At 28.9% G+C, this 19,634-nt stretch overlaps 1 protein-coding gene and 2 non-coding genes across 5 annotated transcripts; all 3 read left to right on the forward strand.

Moving 5' to 3' along the window:
* Positions 1-9,775: 9,775 nt before the first annotated feature.
* On the forward strand, positions 9,776-9,847 carry TRNAK-UUU. Its single transcript has one exon. It is a non-coding gene; the product is annotated as a tRNA-Lys (tRNA).
* An 80-nt stretch (positions 9,848-9,927) lies between these two features.
* TRNAF-GAA lies at positions 9,928-10,000 on the forward strand. Its single transcript has one exon. It is a non-coding gene; the product is annotated as a tRNA-Phe (tRNA).
* A 1,593-nt stretch (positions 10,001-11,593) lies between these two features.
* Positions 11,594-19,136, forward strand: LOC114382089 (protein INVOLVED IN DE NOVO 2-like). 3 transcript variants are annotated; one of them, XM_028341326.1, is made up of 9 exons: positions 11,594-11,739; positions 11,857-11,935; positions 12,937-13,896; positions 14,109-14,290; positions 14,906-14,995; positions 15,096-15,383; positions 15,847-16,056; positions 18,524-18,783; positions 18,906-19,136. In XM_028341326.1, exons 3-8 carry the CDS (start codon positions 12,981-12,983, stop codon positions 18,758-18,760), a joined length of 1,923 nt encoding a protein of 640 aa, XP_028197127.1. In that variant the 5' UTR covers positions 11,594-11,739; positions 11,857-11,935; positions 12,937-12,980; the 3' UTR covers positions 18,761-18,783; positions 18,906-19,136. The 3 variants fall into 3 exon arrangements, with proteins under 3 accessions (XP_028197127.1, XP_028197126.1, XP_028197128.1); XM_028341325.1 differs by having other exon boundaries at positions 18,524-18,762; XM_028341327.1 differs by lacking the exon at positions 11,857-11,935 and having other exon boundaries at positions 11,597-11,739; positions 18,524-18,762.
* The last annotated feature ends 498 nt before the right edge of the window (positions 19,137-19,634 follow it).

A 19,634-nucleotide genomic window follows, 5' to 3' on the forward strand; every position in this document is an offset into this window, starting at 1 on the left:
TTTATCTCCATAATAACTATTAGTCTCAAGTTTACTTGGAACTATTACAACTATTGATCAAAATTTATATTTCATAATAGTCGTTGATTTGAATCTATATGATCTAACATTAATGTATTGTTAAGGATTTTTCATATAGTCAAGTGAAATCATAATTTTCGAAATAATATTAGGACTTGCGTTCAAGTCGTCTCCCAAAGGATTAGTGTTTATTCAAGCAATTCTAATCGAAAGACTAAGGTTTTGTAAAAGTGTTTTCTCAATGGTTTGTGTTTGAATAATAAAGAACAATGAATAGTAAAACTAATTAATTAAAGAACTAATGTAAGAACAATAGTAATGTAAAAGAGAATAGTACTAAAGCGATTCTAGTATTGTGAGAATTGAGAGGTTTGAACAACCAGGATTAAACTTGGTTTTCCCCTCTTTCAATATAATAAACGTAATTAATCTAATTATTCATGCAATTTATCCCCAATCCACAAATATATTCTAACCCTGATGTCTTTGGCGGAATAGTCTAAATTATTTAGATTTATTCTCAATGTCTTGGCAAATTAATCTAAATAATCAACATTAACGTTTAAGAATTAAAGGAGCTTAATTGGTATTGACCTATACCTAATCGGTATTGACCCGTGTCTAGTGACAATCCCAATTAGGTATTCTTCTCGGTTCAAGAACCAAAAGAGTGTTTGTTAACTAAATTAATGGTTCATATGATCATGCAATAGGTGATCAGTCTAGAGCAAATATTAAGAGTAGAAGAAGAAGAATAAAAACATGAAAAATTGTATTAAAAGGAGTATTACATGAAATTAAGTTCAATCGTTTCCAACCCCAACAAATGAGGAGATTAGTTGTTCATAACTTGATTACAATGGCTAATAGCAATCACACAATGTGTAATCAAATCAAGCTTAGAGCCCTAAGAATGATACTCTCTCACACAAAATTGTTGTTTCGTGCCAAGATAATTTTTCATTCACGCACTAGGTTTTCATAAACTGCAATGGGCTAAGACCTGACCCAACTTTCTCGCTTAAGCGAGGCCTTCTAAATTGGGATAATTTAGCTATTGTATCTGCTCGCTTAAGCGTCCAAAATGTTGTGCTTAAGCAAGGTCTTATGAATTGGAATAACTCAGCTACTATATCTCCTCACTTAAGCACACAAAATGTTGCACTTAAGTGAGGTCTTCGTGTCCTTCCATTGGCCTTAATTGTCTCACTTAAGCATCTTGAGGCTTAGGCTTAAGCGAGGACCTCTTATGGTTCCAAGTGTATTTACTGACTTAGCTTGTTTAAGCGCATAACATGTCACGCTTAAGCGAACTTGGCTCCATTAACAACTTCTAAGTCCTCTCGCTTAAGCGTCCAGGAAGGCTTGCTTGAGCAAGGCATGTCAATGGCTCCTCTAATTCAATCTGTCTTGGCTCACTTAAGTGCACAACAAGCTGCGCTTAAGCAAACAGATCTTCACTTGTAGTTTGTTTACTTAATTCCTGCAAAAACTCTACAAAACATCAAGAAATCCTAACAATTTATAAACCTAAGGTATCTAAGTGTAATTTCCTACATTTGAGTCAAAACATGGTTCAATGTATCAAAAATGTCAAATAATCGCCTCAAACTATATGTAAAACTAAAGCATCTTTGGTGATTATCATCTATAAAATCAAAAAATTATTTTACAGAAATTATATATTTATTAAATAGAAAAAATAATTATCTTTTTATATATATTTTTTTAAAAAATGTCCATAAATATAATCATACAATCATAATTATTTTCAAAATTATATTTTTAACTTAAAAATTATTGAACATATATATCAATAACATTAAAAATTATATTTTTAAAACATTTTTTTTACTTTTTCTATCTTATGATTAATTATTAAAATAATGAAACCCAAAGGATTGATGTAGCGGTGTAAAACTATTTTGCATTCAGATGAGTGAGAACGATCAATTTAATGGAAGAATTCATATTCGATTCCCACTATGTGTGAGATTTTTTTGAGTCAACAACAGCCACGAACCGCAAGTAGGATTAGTCTCTAATCCAGTGGGTGGAAAATACCTATGATCTCTAACACATGGACAAAAAAAATTAAAATAATGATTATTTTTAAAATGTAGTGTAAAATTTCATTAATTGATTGAATAAAATTGCTATTATGATTAAATTAATGATATTAAACCATTTATTTTATAATTTATGTGCAAATTTAAATTATTTTTAAAATAAATAATTCAATCTAATAAAAGTAAACAAAACAATTATTGTTGTTACAATTAATGTGTTGTAAATGTATGTAATTCTTCATTTATTCTTCAACATACCAAACAATTGATCAAAGAAAATAATAATAAAATAATTTAGTGTTGTATTAGAAATTAAGATACATGTAAAATTTGAGTAATAATTTTTTTTAAAAGAAACACTCTAAGACATTTCATTCATAATGATAGGAGTGATACAATGAGGAATTTGCTAGAAAACCCTAGCTAACTTGGGAGCGACATGATTTGCTTTCTGTCAAACAAAACTCACCATAATAAAGTTTGGAAAACTATAAAGAAGATGTTTACATTTATTAATGAGAACTGAAAATGAGAGCAACCCATTTGAGGAATGGTTTATTTGGTCCAGCACAGCTTTAGCGTCCACCATTTCAATGTCTACATTCTGCTCCTTTAGCCATGAAAGCGCATGCAATAGTCCCTATGCTTATGCTTTGTGCGGGTCTGGAACAACATGCATGAAGCCCAGATGTTCAAGCCACCAAGGTAATGGTCCCATTCATTTCTTACGCACAATCTTTGGGTAATAATATTAATAATTAATAACATAATATAAAATTATTAAATGATTTTATATATATGAATATTTGATTTGAACTGTATTTTGAATTGTAACAAAATGAAAACATTTGTTGCAGTATGTTTCTAATAATAAAGATGTTACAATTATGAACATATATATTTTTTATATTTTTGTTTTTTATTTTTTTAAAGCTAATATTTGCTTTAAGAAAATTGTTGAACACAAAAAAAAAAATCACATATATGTTATAAAAGTTATACCCAAATATATTTTGAAAATCACATTTAAAATATCAACAAAATTCATACGTTAATAATTTTTTGTCTTATTTTCTTTTTTATACAAAAAAAAGTTATCCATAAATACAAATATTCATTTTTAAAAAAAAAGTAGAAGTCAACAACCTTAATATTGTCATTAAAATTCTTCAAAGGCACCATCCACACACTTACCATCATTTCAGTAATTTGGTGGTTTTCTATAGTCCATAATTTAGATAAATTTAAAATATTAAAATATAAAAAAGAAACTAAATTTGCATGATATATAAAAGAAAAATCAACAAGATAAAAATACAGCACACCATTAATATAGATATATAACTTATTCTACTGTACCAAAAATTTAAAAATAAAAGTAAAAGTGATGAAATAAGATTGAATAATCATATTAACAAACTTGAATACATAAATAAAACAATATTTCTTAATTATATTATTTTACATTAGAATATACAAAAAAATTGAATTAATTTATTTGCTAAAATAAATTTTGAAATTAATAAATAAATAAATAATTGCAAAAATATTTGAATATTAATTAAATCATTAAATTAGCTTAAATTCTATTTAATTATACATTAATAAGCCTAACTATGAATTAAATGTTATAATTTACATTAAAGAGGAAATTACACTTGCACCCTTGTATTTTTCTCAAATTGCACCTGATATCCCTCCTTTTTTATACTACTTTTACCCCCCTTCTATTAACGTTATGAACAAATGAAATTGTCCTAACATCTTTGTTATAGTCGCACCCCCTGTGTTTTTCTCAAATTGCATCCGATACCCTTCCCTTTTTTTATATTACTCCCCCCACCCCACCCCCCCCCCCCCCCACCTCTTGTTAATTTTAATTTCGTTAACTAACGTAAATTGAAATATGTGAACAGATGAAATTGTTGTAATATTTTTGTTAAATACTCAATAACAAATTAACCATTGACCCTGTGAATGGGCCTTTCTTAAGGTAATATTAATTTTTCCTTTAATATTTGACTCTTACTTTATTAATGCTAACACTTGAAGAAGATGCACCTCTTGAATGAAATATTATATCAAACACCTAGTCATAAAAAATAAATATTTCAAATAAAGGAGTTAAAAACATATATGCATGAGCAAAACACTAAATTTTGAAGCAAATGATCATATTCAATCAATAGGCATTGCTGAGAACACGTCAAACAAAAATGCAGTAACCAAACGACACAACACGCATGCACACCAAAAAAATTGAACTAAAAAGAAGAAAGGGAAGGAAGGGTGTTAACACATGCGTACCAAAAATAAATATTTTAAAGAAAAGAGTTAAAAACACAAATGCGAGAGCCAATTAAACACTAAAATTTGAAGCAAATGACCAAATTCAATCAATATGCATTATTGGGAATACGCCAAACAAAAACGCAGCAACCAAACGACCTAACACACATGCACACCAAAAAAATTGAACTAAAAAGAAGAAGAAGAAGAAGAAAAGGTGTTAACACATACATACCAACAAGGTGAGTTCATGTCCAACAAAAAATTGGGTTCATGACCAATTAGAGAAAAAAGAAAAAGAAGAAAGAGTGTTAAAATATTTTCATGTTGAAATTTGTGTCATGTTTTTTATGGAGTTAAGAGAAAGAAGATGAAGATATTTTAAACATAAATTTTCATTAAAAGTCATATGACCGTGTCTATTTTCTTTAAATTATTAAACAGTGTTCAGGAGGGAGGGGATCTAGGTATGATGTGAGCTAAATAATTAATGAGTTTTTTTTTGTAGGGTGCAAAAATGAAGGGGTATCGAATGTAATTTGAAGAAAAAAAAACACAGTATGAGTATAATTTAGTATAATTAAATGATACATATAAGAAGAGGCGTTTTGTAAAAATAAACCCAACTATAAATCCTAATATTGATACAATTAATATTGATGTTACATTGATTAATTTTCTCCTATGCTTAATAGTATTATTTAATAATTAATTTATATGATGAAATTTTTACAACAGTAACTAACTATATATTTTATTTTTAATTATTAGAATAAAAAATTCAAATGATTAAATAAATATATCAAATTTAATTATACTTTCTTAAACATGTAATAAACATGATCAACACCATATAATGATAATACTCACATTAAATTAAAATTTTGAAAGTAAAGAGTTATTCTCTTATTGCTTTTATATTTTTAGGTTTCAATATATATCAACTTAATGAAAATATAAAAAATTTAATTATATTGCTTAAAAAAATTTCACATATTCCTCACACACTTTATTATAATAAATTTTATTTAAAATAATAAATTTTATTTGAATTATTTCAATACATGATGAAATAATATTTCTTAATCATATTTTATAAACATACTTAAATACGTAAATAAATAACATTTCCTATTCATATATTTTAACATTAAACTATACAATTTTTTTAATTATTTTAATTGCTAAAATAAATTTTGAAATTAAAAACTAAATTAATGGTTATAAAAATATTTGCATAAGAATTAAATGGTTAAATTATCTTAAATATTATTTAATTATACGTTAACAAACCTTAACTATAAATTGAATGTTACAATATAAATTAAATGATATAAATAAGAAACAAATGTTTTGTAAAAATAAACCTATTAAAAAATCTACCATTAATACATTTAATATTAGTGTTTTGTTAATAATTTTTGTCTTATGATTAATACCATTAATTAGTGAAATATAATTTGCAAATAAAATCTAACCTATCCCATACTGAATTAATTTATTTTTTAAAATAAATTTTGGATTTAATAAATAAATTAACTATTATGAAAATATTTAAATGTGAATTAAATGATCAAATTTTCTTAAATATCATTTAATCATACGTTAATAATCCTTAACAATAAATTATATGCTACAATTTAAATTAAATGATTCAAATAAGAAGCAAGTGTTTAGTAAAAATTCTATTATTAATACAATTAATATTGATGTTTTATTGATCAATTTTCTACTAAGATTAATATCATTAATTAATAATAAATTTATACAATGGAATTTTTACAACACTCTCTAGTTATTTATTTTATTGTTCATAATTAGAATTTTTTAAATGAATAAACAGATATATCAAATTTATTATCATAAGAAATTTCATCAAATTTCATCAAATTTCATGTCTATTTAAAAATAAAAACAAATTATATAAATATATCAAAATTATTGAATCCTATTATTTTTAAAAACATCATCCAAATGCACAACATAACATCCACAACTATGCATTCAAAGGCACACACTAAACTATACAAACAACTTAACAATATATTCAAGCATGATCATCCAAATTAACATTCAATATGATTGTTTTGCAACATACAATTATATATAAACTATATATAGTTAAGATATGATTTTTGTGGAATAAATAAACAAATTATAGATTCAAATGCATGTCTCTTTTCGTATATTAAAAAATCTATATCTATCTATACTATTATAATTCATAATTAATTGGATTATTCAATATACAAATTTAATAAGTATTTTATCAATTATTTCAACTATATATCAATTAAGTAAATTAACACATATTTTGAAATTACTAATATTATTATTTGTGTATTTTACTCATAAATTTTAAACTCATTTGTTTTATAGTCTTTGTATTAATCCTTTAATATAAATCTTAAATTAGGTTTTAAAAAAATAGGTAACATTTTAAACTTAACAGTATTAAAAATTAATGATTTCCTTTGGAGTATCTAAAAACAAAAAGAAGAAAAGGGTTGATTAAACGAAAGCTTTTACAGGAAAAATAAAATAAAGAATAAAAGATTTTGGAACAATTGTTCATCAAAATTGCAAGCACAAAGGTAAAAAGAAAATAAGATTTTTGTTTAAGAAGTTACAATTTAAATTTATATTGATAAAAAAAAGAAGGATATGCATACATCTTTTAGTACTCACTATTATCAAATCTTGAACTCTCCCAATTTAATTGATTTCACATGGAAAGAAAAACTCAAAACAGAGAAGAATAAAAAAAACCCTCGTGGTTATCCTAGTTATGGTTTTTGCGGTTAAACTGTTACAAACCTTTACGTGACGGATGCTTTTGCAATGTGATAAGACTATATTGTGGGTTTGTGCTCAAATTTCTTTTAAAGAAAAAATAAATAGTCACAAAATAATAGGACAGAATTAAAAAAGGAAAGAAGAAAAATTTAGAACATAAAAAGTGGTTTCTCACCCTTTTGTTCTACTTCTATATTAATTTTTTGTTCTCTTATCCTATGTAAATTATGTTTCAAAAAATTTTTTTACAAAAAACTTCAACATAAAAATGTGGAGTCAATGGGATATAAAAAAAATTCAATTAAAATTTGTTACTCTTTGCCAAGTGCCATGCCTATTTTTACACTTAGACAAAACACCTCGGATGAATAACATCGGTTGGCTAAGTACTATAGTTCATTGCTTTTATGAAAATATTTATCTTTTTTTATTCACTTGGGTTTCAGTACAGTCTCTCACCCTTTTGTTCTACTTCTATATTAACTTCTTGTTCTATTAACCTACGTAAATTATGTTAAAAAAATCAACATAAAAATGTGGAGTCAATTGGATATAAAAATAAATAAAATTTAATTAAATTTTTTTACTCTTTAGCAAGTGCTATGCTTATTTTTACATTTGGACAAAACATATTAGATGAATAATACAGATTAAATATTATGCTTATATACTAATTATGTTGATTTTGTATATTTTAAACATATTTTTAATATATGTTGCTCAATAGTTCATTTTTTATTAAATAAAGATAATCACATTTTAAGATGAAATTGTGGCGTCAAATTGTTATAAAAATAAAATCAAGTAAAATTTATCATAATTTTTTACAATTCCCTATGTTTGTTTTCATTCTTAAGATTAATATCTTAATCACATGAAAAAATAATAAATGTATCAATTTTATGTATATTTATCCACAGGTTAAATACCATGTCAAATATATTAATTTTGTTTTGGTTTTATATATTTCAAATATATTTTTAGTGAATATTGTTCAATTATTTAGTTGCACTAAACAAAAACAAATCACAATTAAGATAATTTTTTTTATCATAAGTTAAATTTTAAAAAAATCAAATAATGAGTGTCATATTCTTTAGTGGACGTCTATAATCATTTTTCACAGTTAAATAAAAAAAAAGATTCAAATAAATATACACAAATCCTGTTTATCCCATATTTCACACGGATCAAAACCTACTTTTATAGAAAGACGAAATAGAAGATAATCAAGACAAGAAAGATACATGGTGATAAGATGAGGTTACATAAGGGGTTTGTGAGGGAACATCACAAAAGAAAGTGCGAGATGTTCGAAAAGACCTTTGAACTTACAACAACTCCGATTCGGGTGGTGCTAACTTGATACGAGGTAAGTGTTATGCCTCCTACGGTGATAAATGGTTTATTAATTTTATGACATCTTTCATTTTATTTTATTCAAATTTTAAATATTGTTATACATCATATAATAATAATAGTTATTATTATTATAATTGTTGTAAGTCATATAATAAAATTTTAAATTACTAATTTAATCCCAATCATTCTTTTTCAAAAGGGTGTTTACAAAATTATTCAATTTTTTAAAAATTTATTAATTAAATTAGTAGTAGTAATATTAATTAGTTTTTATTTAAAAATATAATAGTTTAAAATCTAGTTAGAAATTATGAAAGCGTACTAATGTTATTTGATAAAATAAGATAGAGTAATGATAAGGTATACCCAATTTTTTGAAACTACAAGAAAAATTAATATCAGTGACGAAACAATTCACATGTAATTTTTCGAAATTCATCACTAATTTTTTTGGTGGGGTCTAATACTAGTAACGAAAAAGTTATTTTTGTCACTAAATTTTGTTACTAATACTTTATTTTTGGTAGTCTATGAGTGAAACAAGAGAGATAAATAGAAAAAGAATAAGGGAGGATACACCTCTTATTTAAGGGAATTTAGAAAACTTTATAAAAGTATATTTAAATTTATGAAAATAATTTATAAGTTTAATATATTTTTTTTAAAAAAAATATTTCAGTTGATTTCATATAGATACTTATCAAAATAAGTATTGCTTTTAACTTATTTCAATAAATTTATAAATAGACTCTTATTTGATACCCCTATATTAAATAAATAATCTTTAATTAAATTATATCCAAGCACACCTTAAATAACATAGCTAAAAGCATTTTGGTTAAAAAACGTTTTTGTATCCACAAAAGATATAATTAAGCCATCCTACTTTCCATTCCAAAACAAAAAAGTCATCTACTTTAGCTTTGATGTCTTTCTTCGCCATAATATTTATCATGTTAATATAAGATGATCTAAAATTCAACCAGTCTATTTGTGATTCAATTGTTATTGTTTCACAAAATAAATGAAGAAAAAAAATAATTGAACTAGAAACATAATGGATCAATTTACAGGCTTATCAGCTTCAATAGTTATAGTCCAATTATATTTCCAAAGCTGAAATATTTCACTAAAGGCTATCGCGAGTACACCGAGCATCGTTAGTATTTATGCATGTAAATAAAATTTCTGCCTGTGTTTAACTACAAATATAATGTTTTTCATTTATAAAATAATAAGCCGTCTTAGCTCAGTGGTAGAGCGCGTGGCTTTTAACCACGTGGTCGTGGGTTCGATCCCCACAGACGGCGGTTTAGTATAATTTTTTCCTGTTAAATATTATTGTTGTACTTATAATAATATACTTTTATATTTAGTTTTAATGTTAATTGCGGGGATAGCTCAGTTGGGAGAGCGTCAGACTGAAGATCTGAAGGTCGCGTGTTCGATCCACGCTCACCGCAGAATTAATATTTTTTTAAAGTGAAAGCTTGATTTTATTAATTTTTTAAAAAAATATAAAACACCTGAAATATTTTCATAATTACTTATATTTTAACTATTTTATTACCTGAAGAGAAAATATTAATTATTTTTTGGATTCTCATTAAATGTTTTTATATTTTACTTTCCTGGAAAATGTCACAACCTTGATTTTTTTCTTATTTATTTTAATTTTTTCTATTAATATTAGTCCTAATAATTAATATTTACATATAAAAATATTATTTAATAATTTATTTGGTATATATTTATTTTGAAATGAATTTTATAACAAGTACTTTTGAATTTTGAAAACATTAATATACATTATCAAATATATTTTAATCTTTTTTAAAACAATTACTAATATTTTTAACTTAAAATACCATTTTATTACAAAATAAAGGATTTATCATAATACTTGCTATCATCCTTTTCATTGAAAAGCAAATGGTTTATTATTTTATGATATTAAAGTATTCAATATATTTTATTAAATATTTAAAGATTTTAATGTGCCTAAAAGTTTAAGATAATTATTTGAGAAGTAAAAAAACTTTCCATATATGATGGGTTGTGATTGGATGAGTGTGTAAAATTTTTTACCGGTATAACCTTTTTTCTTATATTTAAATTATTTAAAAATGAATATTGAATAAATGTTAATTTTTAATATACTAAATATTTTATTATTATTATTATTATTCGTTTCTTATAATGTATTTATAATCATACAATAAACAGTCTAAAAAATTAATACAAAAGGCTGATTTTTCATCACATAGAATTTTGATGTGAAAAATCATAAACCTCATGACAAAATTGTATAGTTATTTGTATTTTAAATAATTTTATTACACAAAATTAACTATAATACAAAGAAAAAAAAGTTAATACACTAACACTCTGTGATTTTGTCAAATTTCTTATGATATTTTTCTTTTTTTTACCTTTACATGAATTATTTTAATTGTTTAAAAAATATCACATTAACATCTTTTATATATTAAACTAATCCTTTTTATTATTTGAAAATCATTATGCCATATATTTTTCTAATGAAATTGTTGTAAACTTCAAAAAATTAAATAAAATTGTATACAATAAGATTTGTTAAAAAAAATTAGTGAAATTCACTCGAAATAAAATATTACAGTATGAAATAGGTAATTATAACATGAAAGTATACTGATATTCTTCTTCTTTAATGACCTATCTAAACAATTAGTAACTGTTATATAAAAAAAAACATTTACTTTTATCAACAAAAAAAAAAAAACATAACTAATTTGGCTTGTGTTGGGGGAACGGCAACGACAATTGTAACGCATTTTGTGCAGAGTGCACTTTGTTTCCTTTCACGTACGAACGCACTCGCGCATAGGGCCATGCTATCCACGCTCCAATGAAAAATCTCCACGTCATCTAGTTACATGAGCAACTCGAAGTCCCAAACTCGCACACGTGTCATAGGTGCGCGTGGCGAAATGGATAATCTGAAGAACCAATAGCAGCACGAAGCCCAAGTCAGCAGTGAATGAGTGAGTACTGACTAATACTAATACTGTTGAGTTGAGAATTGAGAGTCAATAATCACTCAATACAATACAAAACCCCAAATTCAGAATTTACGATTATTTTCACTTCATTTGATTCCTTTTCTTTATCTTAGGTCTCACACACTAGATCCATTTTTGAAGGAACTTCCACTTTTTCTCAGGTCAATTTCTCTCTGCATTCAATTCTTCTCATGCATGTGTTTTTCTCATACTTTTTCATTGTTATCATCGGTGCATATTTGGTTAGTGATATGTGTTTTTTCTTTCTTTTCTTCCAGAGCTCTCTGTAATATGTTGTTAGAGTGAATAGAGGGGAAAATGGGAAAATATTTTTGAAGGAACTTCCCTTTTTCAAAGGTCAAATTCTCTCTCGCATTTTTACCCTATTTGTCATTAGTTTTTCCTCTATACTTGGATTCCCCTCGTGCATGTCTTTCTCATACTTTCCACTGTTATCGGTGCATATTTGAGTTTGCTTAATTTTTAGCGGTAAATGTTTTTTTTTTCTTCCAAAGCTCTGTGTAATGTTTTGATTGAATGCTGTTTTGAACTACATTGGGGTTTGGTCAATGCGGGACTAGTGGGACGTAGTGTTAAGAGTGAGAAGAGGGGAAAACAGAATCAGGGCTTACTTACTGATTTTTGTGGTGCTAGAGGCGTTGATTTGTCGGCTGTTTTGAATTTTTACAGTGATTGATGTGTTGTTTGCTGATTAATGCATGCATGTCTAAGAAATTGGGACTGTCTGTGATCAATGTTTCTGTTCCAACCTCAAGTTCGCTGACATCATTAGGTTCCTATATTCAAGGTATTGTCAGCTTAAGTGCTCAGTGGACCATCACGGTTTTGTATTGTCAGCTTAAGTGCTCGGTGGACCATCACGGTTTTGTCCACACCTCGGTGGGTTGAGAGGAGACGGTGTTTATAATCGATCCTTGGTTGATGTGGAACTTTGTGGCTACTGTAACCGTTTTAATGCTGCTGAATATGGATATTGTATGCCCCTTTTTGAGTGTGGGAAAGTTGGTGCAGCTTGCTAATCTGAACGGTTTTGTTTGTAATGCTATTTGTGTTGTTTTTATTACACTGTATTTATTTCTTTATTTGCGGTGGTTCCAGCAGGCTGTATATGTTCATGCTTGATCTGTTTAATAGTGTGCAGTTCCAGTTTCACATTTGTAGGAACCTTATAATTTCTTATTTTTCTAGTGCTGGAGGATTAGATTAGATGAAGTGATTGTAATAAAATTTCTGTTCAAGTTTAGTGCTTTTCCCTGGCTCTGAATGCAATACTTAATGAAATTTGTCTGCACTGCAACAGAACAACAGTCAGTTCTAACACTACATTTGTCTTTCAGGTGATGTAATAATTATAATAATAATAAGCCTTGCAGGAACTGTAATGGCTCACAGCAGCTCTGATGAGGATACTGATATTAGTGAATCTGAAATTAGTGAGTATGAAGATAAATCCTATGAAGAACTGAAAAGTGGAAGCCAGGATGTGAAAACATCGGATGAGACTTTCACTTGTCCCTACTGCCCTAAAAAGAGAAAACGGGATTATTTATACAAGGAGCTCCTTCAACATGCTTCTGGGGTGGGTCAGAGTAGTTCCCAAAAGAGAAAAGCAAGAGACAAGGCTAATCATTTGGCTTTACTGAAATATTTGGAAAAGGATCTCATGAATGTAGATGTTCCATCAAATGATTCAAAACCTGAAGATGAAAGTGATCCTTCTGTTAATTCTAATGATCAGTTTGTGTGGCCTTGGATTGGAGTTGTAGTTAATATTCCAACTAGACGGACAGAAGATGGACGCTGTGTTGGTGAGAGCGGTTCCAGGCTGAGGGATGAGTACAGAAGCAGGGGTTTCAATCCATTTCGAGTCAATCCTTTGTGGAATTTCCGTGGCCACTCTGGAACTGCTCTTGTGGAATTCAATAAAAACTGGCCAGGCTTACATAATGCATTGGCATTTGAAAGAGCATATGAATTAGATCATCATGGAAAAAAGGATTGGTTTACTAATTCTGGGCTGAAGTCTGGCCTTTATGCATGGGTTGCCCGGGCAGATGACTACAAGATCAATAGTATCTATGGAGAACATCTGCGAAGGATGGGCGATGTCAAAACCATATCTGAGCTTATGGAAGAAGAAGCTCGAAGGCAAGATAAGCTTGTCTCGAATTTAACTAACATTATTCAGGTAAAAAATAAGCACTTAAAAGAGATAGAAGTGAGATGCCACGAGACTACAGACAAAATGAACCTTGTTATGAAGGATAAAGATCAACTCATTCAAGCTTATAATGAAGGTATCTATTTTTATTGAGCCTTAGGACCAAATTGCCATTTATTGATTGAATCGTTGCAGTGGTTGGCACTGTAGGATTTGCAATTGCTAAATTATTTTCTTAAGAATATTGTGTTGTAATTCAATTTTGTATCTTAATAATTGACTATTATTTTAAAATGCTGGCGATCTGTTGTAACCACATTGTTTTATGGTATGATTCCTTGTCTTCAGAGATACAGAAAATACAGTTAAGTGCCAGGGATCACTTCCAAAGGATTTTTACTGACCATGAAAAGCTCAAATTGCAACTGGAATCTCACAAAAATGAGCTTGAGTTGCGGAAAGTTGAATTGGAAAAACGCGAAGCACATAACGAAAGTGAAAGGAAAAAGTTGGCAGAGGAAATTGAGGAGGTATAGTGCTTTTCTTTTTTTGCTGCATTTCCTGTATTATACTATGATTGAAATTCCTGTGAAATTAAGATTGAAGAAATAATATTTATTGTTTTAGGTTGATTGATTATTATGGTTGATATATAGATGTTTTAGTGCTTTCAAGGAAGGAGTTTGCTACCAAGATCAATCGTTTTCCCATTTTTATTTATTAGGGTGGATGATCATGAAATGGTTGGTTGAAAAATTATTTTCCATTGAATTTGTGGATAATGAATTCTTATAACACTGGGAATTTGATGAATCTGGTTTCTGTTTGAGGTGTATGCTGTTGAAGGTCATGAATACAAAACATGGTCATGGGTTTTCTGTTTTTGGGGGAGTGAGAAGAAACAATTGGACAAGAGTGATCAATCTATTCTAGAGTTGTATGCCAAAGAATTTCATGCCATGGGTTTTCTGTTTTTCCATGATTCTGTTTACTCTCATTAAGGATTTTGCTTAATGACTGTAAATCAATTTATTTTTTTACATAATCTGTTTTTTCTGTGTCTTTAAAATCATTTAAAATAATAATCTGCTTATGAAGCTTGTGGAGGTTTTGTTTAACACTGCTGGCATTTATTGGTTTTGCAGAATGCATCGAAAAATAGCTCTCTTCAGATGGCTGCTTTAGAGCAAATGAAAGCTGATGAAAATGTTATGAAACTGGCTGAAGATCAAAAGGTGTGTTACCTATTTTTTGCTTTGTTAATAACCAAAAGTGTCCTCATCAGCACCAGAATGGCATAGTATAAAGTATTAATGCTATTTATATTTTATACAGAGGCAAAAAGAACAACTCCATGCTAAAATCATTCAGCTTCAAAAACAACTTGATGTGAAACAAGAGCTGGAGTTGGAGATTCAGCAATTAAAAGGTTCATTAAGTGTGTTGAAGCACATGGAAGATGACGAAGATGCTGAAATTCTGAACAAGGTAGATACACTACAAAAGGATTTAAGAGACAAGGAGCAGTCACTTCAAGACTTAGATGCATTGAACCAAACACTAATCATTAAAGAGCGCGAGAGTAATGATGAGCTGCAGGAAGCTCGACAGGCATTGGTTGATGTAAGCGTTTTTCTTCAAATATTTATTCCTCCTAATTATTCAAATTAATTTGCTAGAGCATCTCAATGAGGTTGAGTCGAGTGTAACTATTCTTTCACTTGGGTGAAGGGCTGGTAGTGTTTTTTTATGATGATTTTACTTGCCCATTTAAAGTGTTATATGAAGGTCTCATAAGTTATTAAGTTATAAATTTACATTTTTATAGAGCATTCCTTTTTATGATTCATAGCAAGGTAGCAAAGTGACTTGAATAAAATCAAAATGTTTTTAATGGTTCATTTGATTATCCAGACGAGTCCTAACTATGATTGTATGGATATTCTCTGCTTATATTTTCATTACTTTTATCATGGGTGTTATGCACTGATTTTTTTTTTGTTGCAATTTTAAAGCTTTCTCGGACTTTTTAACTGTCCAATATTGCTTTCAAGATTTATAAGTAATCTTTTTCTCTCGCTTGTAGGCCATTAAAGAGTTACAATCTCATGGAAATATTCGTTTGAAGAGAATGGGGGAACTTGATACTAGACCATTCCTTGAAGCAATGAAGCAAAGATATAATGAGGAGGATGCTGAAGAGAGAGCTTCAGAGCTGTGTTCATTGTGGGAAGAATATCTAAAGGACCCAGATTGGCATCCATTCAAAGTTATCATGGTTGAAGGAAAAGAAAAGGTGTGTCTATGTTAAACATATTTATAGGTCTCCTGAAATTATTCTGAAGTCTATGTGCTTCATTGCTTGTCACTCTCAATCAAACTTGGTTCTCTCTGTTATTTATCTTTGTTGTCTCTTAATGAGAATAAATGTTTTGACAATCTCCATTCTCTGGATTAGAATACTATTTGTCTTTCTGAACCTGTAATACTTTCGTAGTTTCACCTGGTGTCATCTAAGGGTATTCTTTATATTGATCCTTTCACTTCAGGGTATGTTTGGAAGTTGGGTTTTGGAGGGTGAGTGGAGTGCAGTTTTTTTAATACATATTCTCTAAATTGATAATTTTTTAAAATGAGAAAATAAATTATTGAATTGGCATAAACTTAATGTTCTAATCTTTTATCTATTATTATAAACATTACATGACTCTTTTAATTAAAAATAAAAAATTGCTCTCCCCTCCCTTCCCCACTGAAACCCAAGAATGCACCCTTAGGGTCTGATGTTTAATGGAGTAGAGGAAGGTTTGTGCTGATTAGAACTTAGAAGAGTCATAGGTGAATATATCTTAATTGGAGAAAGCATGACCTGGCAACTAAGAATAGCAGCCAATTTTGATGTTTCAAATTTTTAAATAACCTTTTAAGCCAGGCCAGTCTGTTTTAAAGGGCCAGGTCAGGCCTTTCTAAAAACACTCAAGTCTGGTAAATTGGCCAAGCCTTGCCTAGCCTGGCTCATTTCCACCCCCGGAATTGAATTTTCTCTGTGTAAATTTGTAAGCCTGGAAGGCTTGAAGTATAAAATAAAATTGCAAAAAAAATGTTATGTTCAAATATGCAAATGATGGTGCTTGTAAAATATGGGAGGCGAGTATTTAACTTGTATTTTATTGATATATCCCTATTAAGTGTATTGTACAAGAAGAGGGTGGGTGATAAAGGAGAATACAATGTGAAATAAAGTGAATATCATGCCGATAATCTAGAACATAAGTGTAGACCGTGCTGATAAGGATCGGTGAGGGATATTAAGGTGAGGCTTTCTTTGAGTGAACATTTTCTATTTTCATTTTCTGAAAATAGTTTTCATTTTCAATTTTTTAGGATTTAGAAAATGTGTTTGGTTTGTTTTTTCTAATTTCTGATTTCAAAATATAAAGATATTGAAAAATTTATTGAAGCATTTCAACAAACACCTTATCAGCAACTATTGGACAAAACAAATTTGATCAAAATCAAAACACAATATCAACACAGATTCAAATTGAAACACCATCTCAACGTCTCTTTTACATCTCCATCATCTACTTGTTGTCGTTGAAAAACCGAGGATACCCACCAAGGTTCACACCCCGACTTCACTTGAAGCCTTCATCCTCGTCATTGAGAGTGTTGGTCAAAAACGTTTTAGGGGTGGTTGTGTGGTACCTATACGAGAATATGTGGTAACATCAGCCTAGAGTCGATCTGTACTCACTCGCCTTCGCATGTGACTATGCGAGCGAAACTCTTGTCTTGTACCCATGTTTAAGTGAAGGGGATGAAAATTAGAGGGGGTGAAAGATTGTGAGACAATGGCGACAAGCAAGACGAAGTTCCCAGTGACAGAGATGGACTGGATGGAGAGGTTGCAGAAGAGAAAAGAGATTAAGAAATAACCAGCGTTCCGGGGAGGTGAGGAGATCGATGAAAGGCTTGAAGAAGAAAAGAAAAGCTAGTGATTATTTTACTGTAAGTGTCATCGTGTTTTCATTTTATCTGAAAATGTAGAAAACGACCTTTGTGTTTTCAATTTTGTGCTTCTTTTTGAAAATACTTTTTGTCTTATCTTCTGTTTTCAATGAAAATGAAAAAACCAAGCCCCACCTAAGTTAGGTGGGAGGAAACAGGTCCTTCGACCAAGTTGCATTTTCTTCTACCTTGTATTTTTTCTGTTTTCCAGCATCAGAGAGAATGAGAGCTGCACTCAGTAATCCCTCCATTGATACTTGTAACAGATTAATAATATCAATGAAGAGGGGGATACTGATATCAGATTCCTCCAGTTCTTAACATATCCTGAGATACTTGGAAAATCAGGATGCCACCTTAAAATTAATTATATTACCTGCCTTCGTTCCTATATAACATAATCTTTCTAACATTTCCACTATTGGGTGAAAATTCATGTGAGTCCCACTAAATAATAAATAGCAGTCATTCAATAGGGGATAGGACTCGCATCATTTAGTGGGCATCCCATAAATTTGACCAAATGGTGGAGTGTGTTTGAAATAGTGTATTAGAGTGTATTGCTTGCTAGCATTTGTTTTAAGCAGGAACAGAAGTACACCCTCCAATTATTCTTCTACTGCTTTATGACAAATATTATTCTAATACAACAATTTGATGTATACAAGGGTTTTTAATTCATTTTAGTCTATAATTATATTAAAATGGACTCTTGCACTTTGTAATCTGACTTCGTGCATTTTTCATTTCAGGAAATTATTAGAGATGACGATGAAAAGCTGAATGGGTTGAAAAATGACTTGGGTGAAGGGGCATATAAAGCAGTGGTGGAAGCTTTGTTGGAAATAAATGAACATAATCCTAGTGGGCGATACTTAACCTCGGTGTTATGGAACTATAAACAAGGAAGAAGAGCAACTCTGAAAGAAGGAGTACAATTTATATCGAATCAATGGAAAGTCCTTAAACGCAAGAAGGGAATGACATGAAGGTTTGTTTATAAGTATATTAGGTATTGCATTTGTCTTTTGAACTTAGTGGTTAATTTACATTATTCACAACTCCCACCTTTTTATATGATTAGTGTTATTGTTTCAATTATTGTCGTGTAACTAAGGATTGTATTTCTGAAAGGTTGATGTTGGTTTTGGCGAGAGAATTATGCATTGCAGCCTGGTAGCATGCATCCGTATTGGGAGAGCAGCAAACCTAGCGGTTGTGTTTTAGGTTAAGTGATTTATGATAATGTCAAGCTATTTAATTTCACTTGGCACTTTGTAATCTTGTGTGGCAGAAGACATTGAAGTTAAACTTGTATATGACTATATCATTTGGCTTTTAATTTTAACATGCTTCTTTGAGTAATTGCCTTTTTGGTACAAATTATATTTTACAGTCCCTCCACCTTGATTCAATTAAGGCTATTGTTAGATATAAAAATCTGTCTGTTGTATTATTTTCACACAAGTTAAATCAGTTTATTTTCCAACAAAAACAACTGAAATCTTGCGAAATAATTTTGCCAGATGGTCATGGTCCAATCCATTTTAGATAGGTTTCAATTTTAATATCACTTTGATCGCATCAGCAGAAGGATGCAATGGAGAACACTTCATATGTATTCAAAATGCATGTTCTAAGACATGTACTTTAATATATTAGCATTTTTTATTTTTATTTTTTATATTTATAACGGCATAAATAATATCAAACGTTGGCAAAATATGTTTGGATGAATGCTTGTAAAATTGATTTTGGTTAAAATTGATTTTGAAATGATATAATTTATGTTTGAATGTTTTTATTTTAAAATTAAGTTAAGAGTAAAATTATGCATAAATTCTCTGATTTAAGGTAAAAGTT

This window comes from Glycine soja, chromosome 13, assembly GCF_004193775.1.
Source record: "Glycine soja cultivar W05 chromosome 13, ASM419377v2, whole genome shotgun sequence".
In the NCBI taxonomy this organism is placed as follows: Eukaryota; Viridiplantae; Streptophyta; class Magnoliopsida; order Fabales; family Fabaceae; genus Glycine; species Glycine soja.

What these genes read in the sequence shown, in the direction of transcription:
- LOC114382089 (XM_028341326.1), top strand. Translation starts at nt 12,981, where the DNA reads ATGGCTCACAGCAGCTCTGATGAGGATACTGATATTAGTGAATCTGAA. An exon ending in CATTCAAGCTTATAATGAAG is followed by an intron (nt 13,897 to 14,108) that starts GTATCTATTTTT and finishes CCTTGTCTTCAG; the next exon opens with AGATACAGAAAATACAGTTA. An exon ending in TGGTTGAAGGAAAAGAAAAG is followed by an intron (nt 16,057 to 18,523) that starts GTGTGTCTATGT and finishes TTTTCATTTCAG; the next exon opens with GAAATTATTAGAGATGACGA.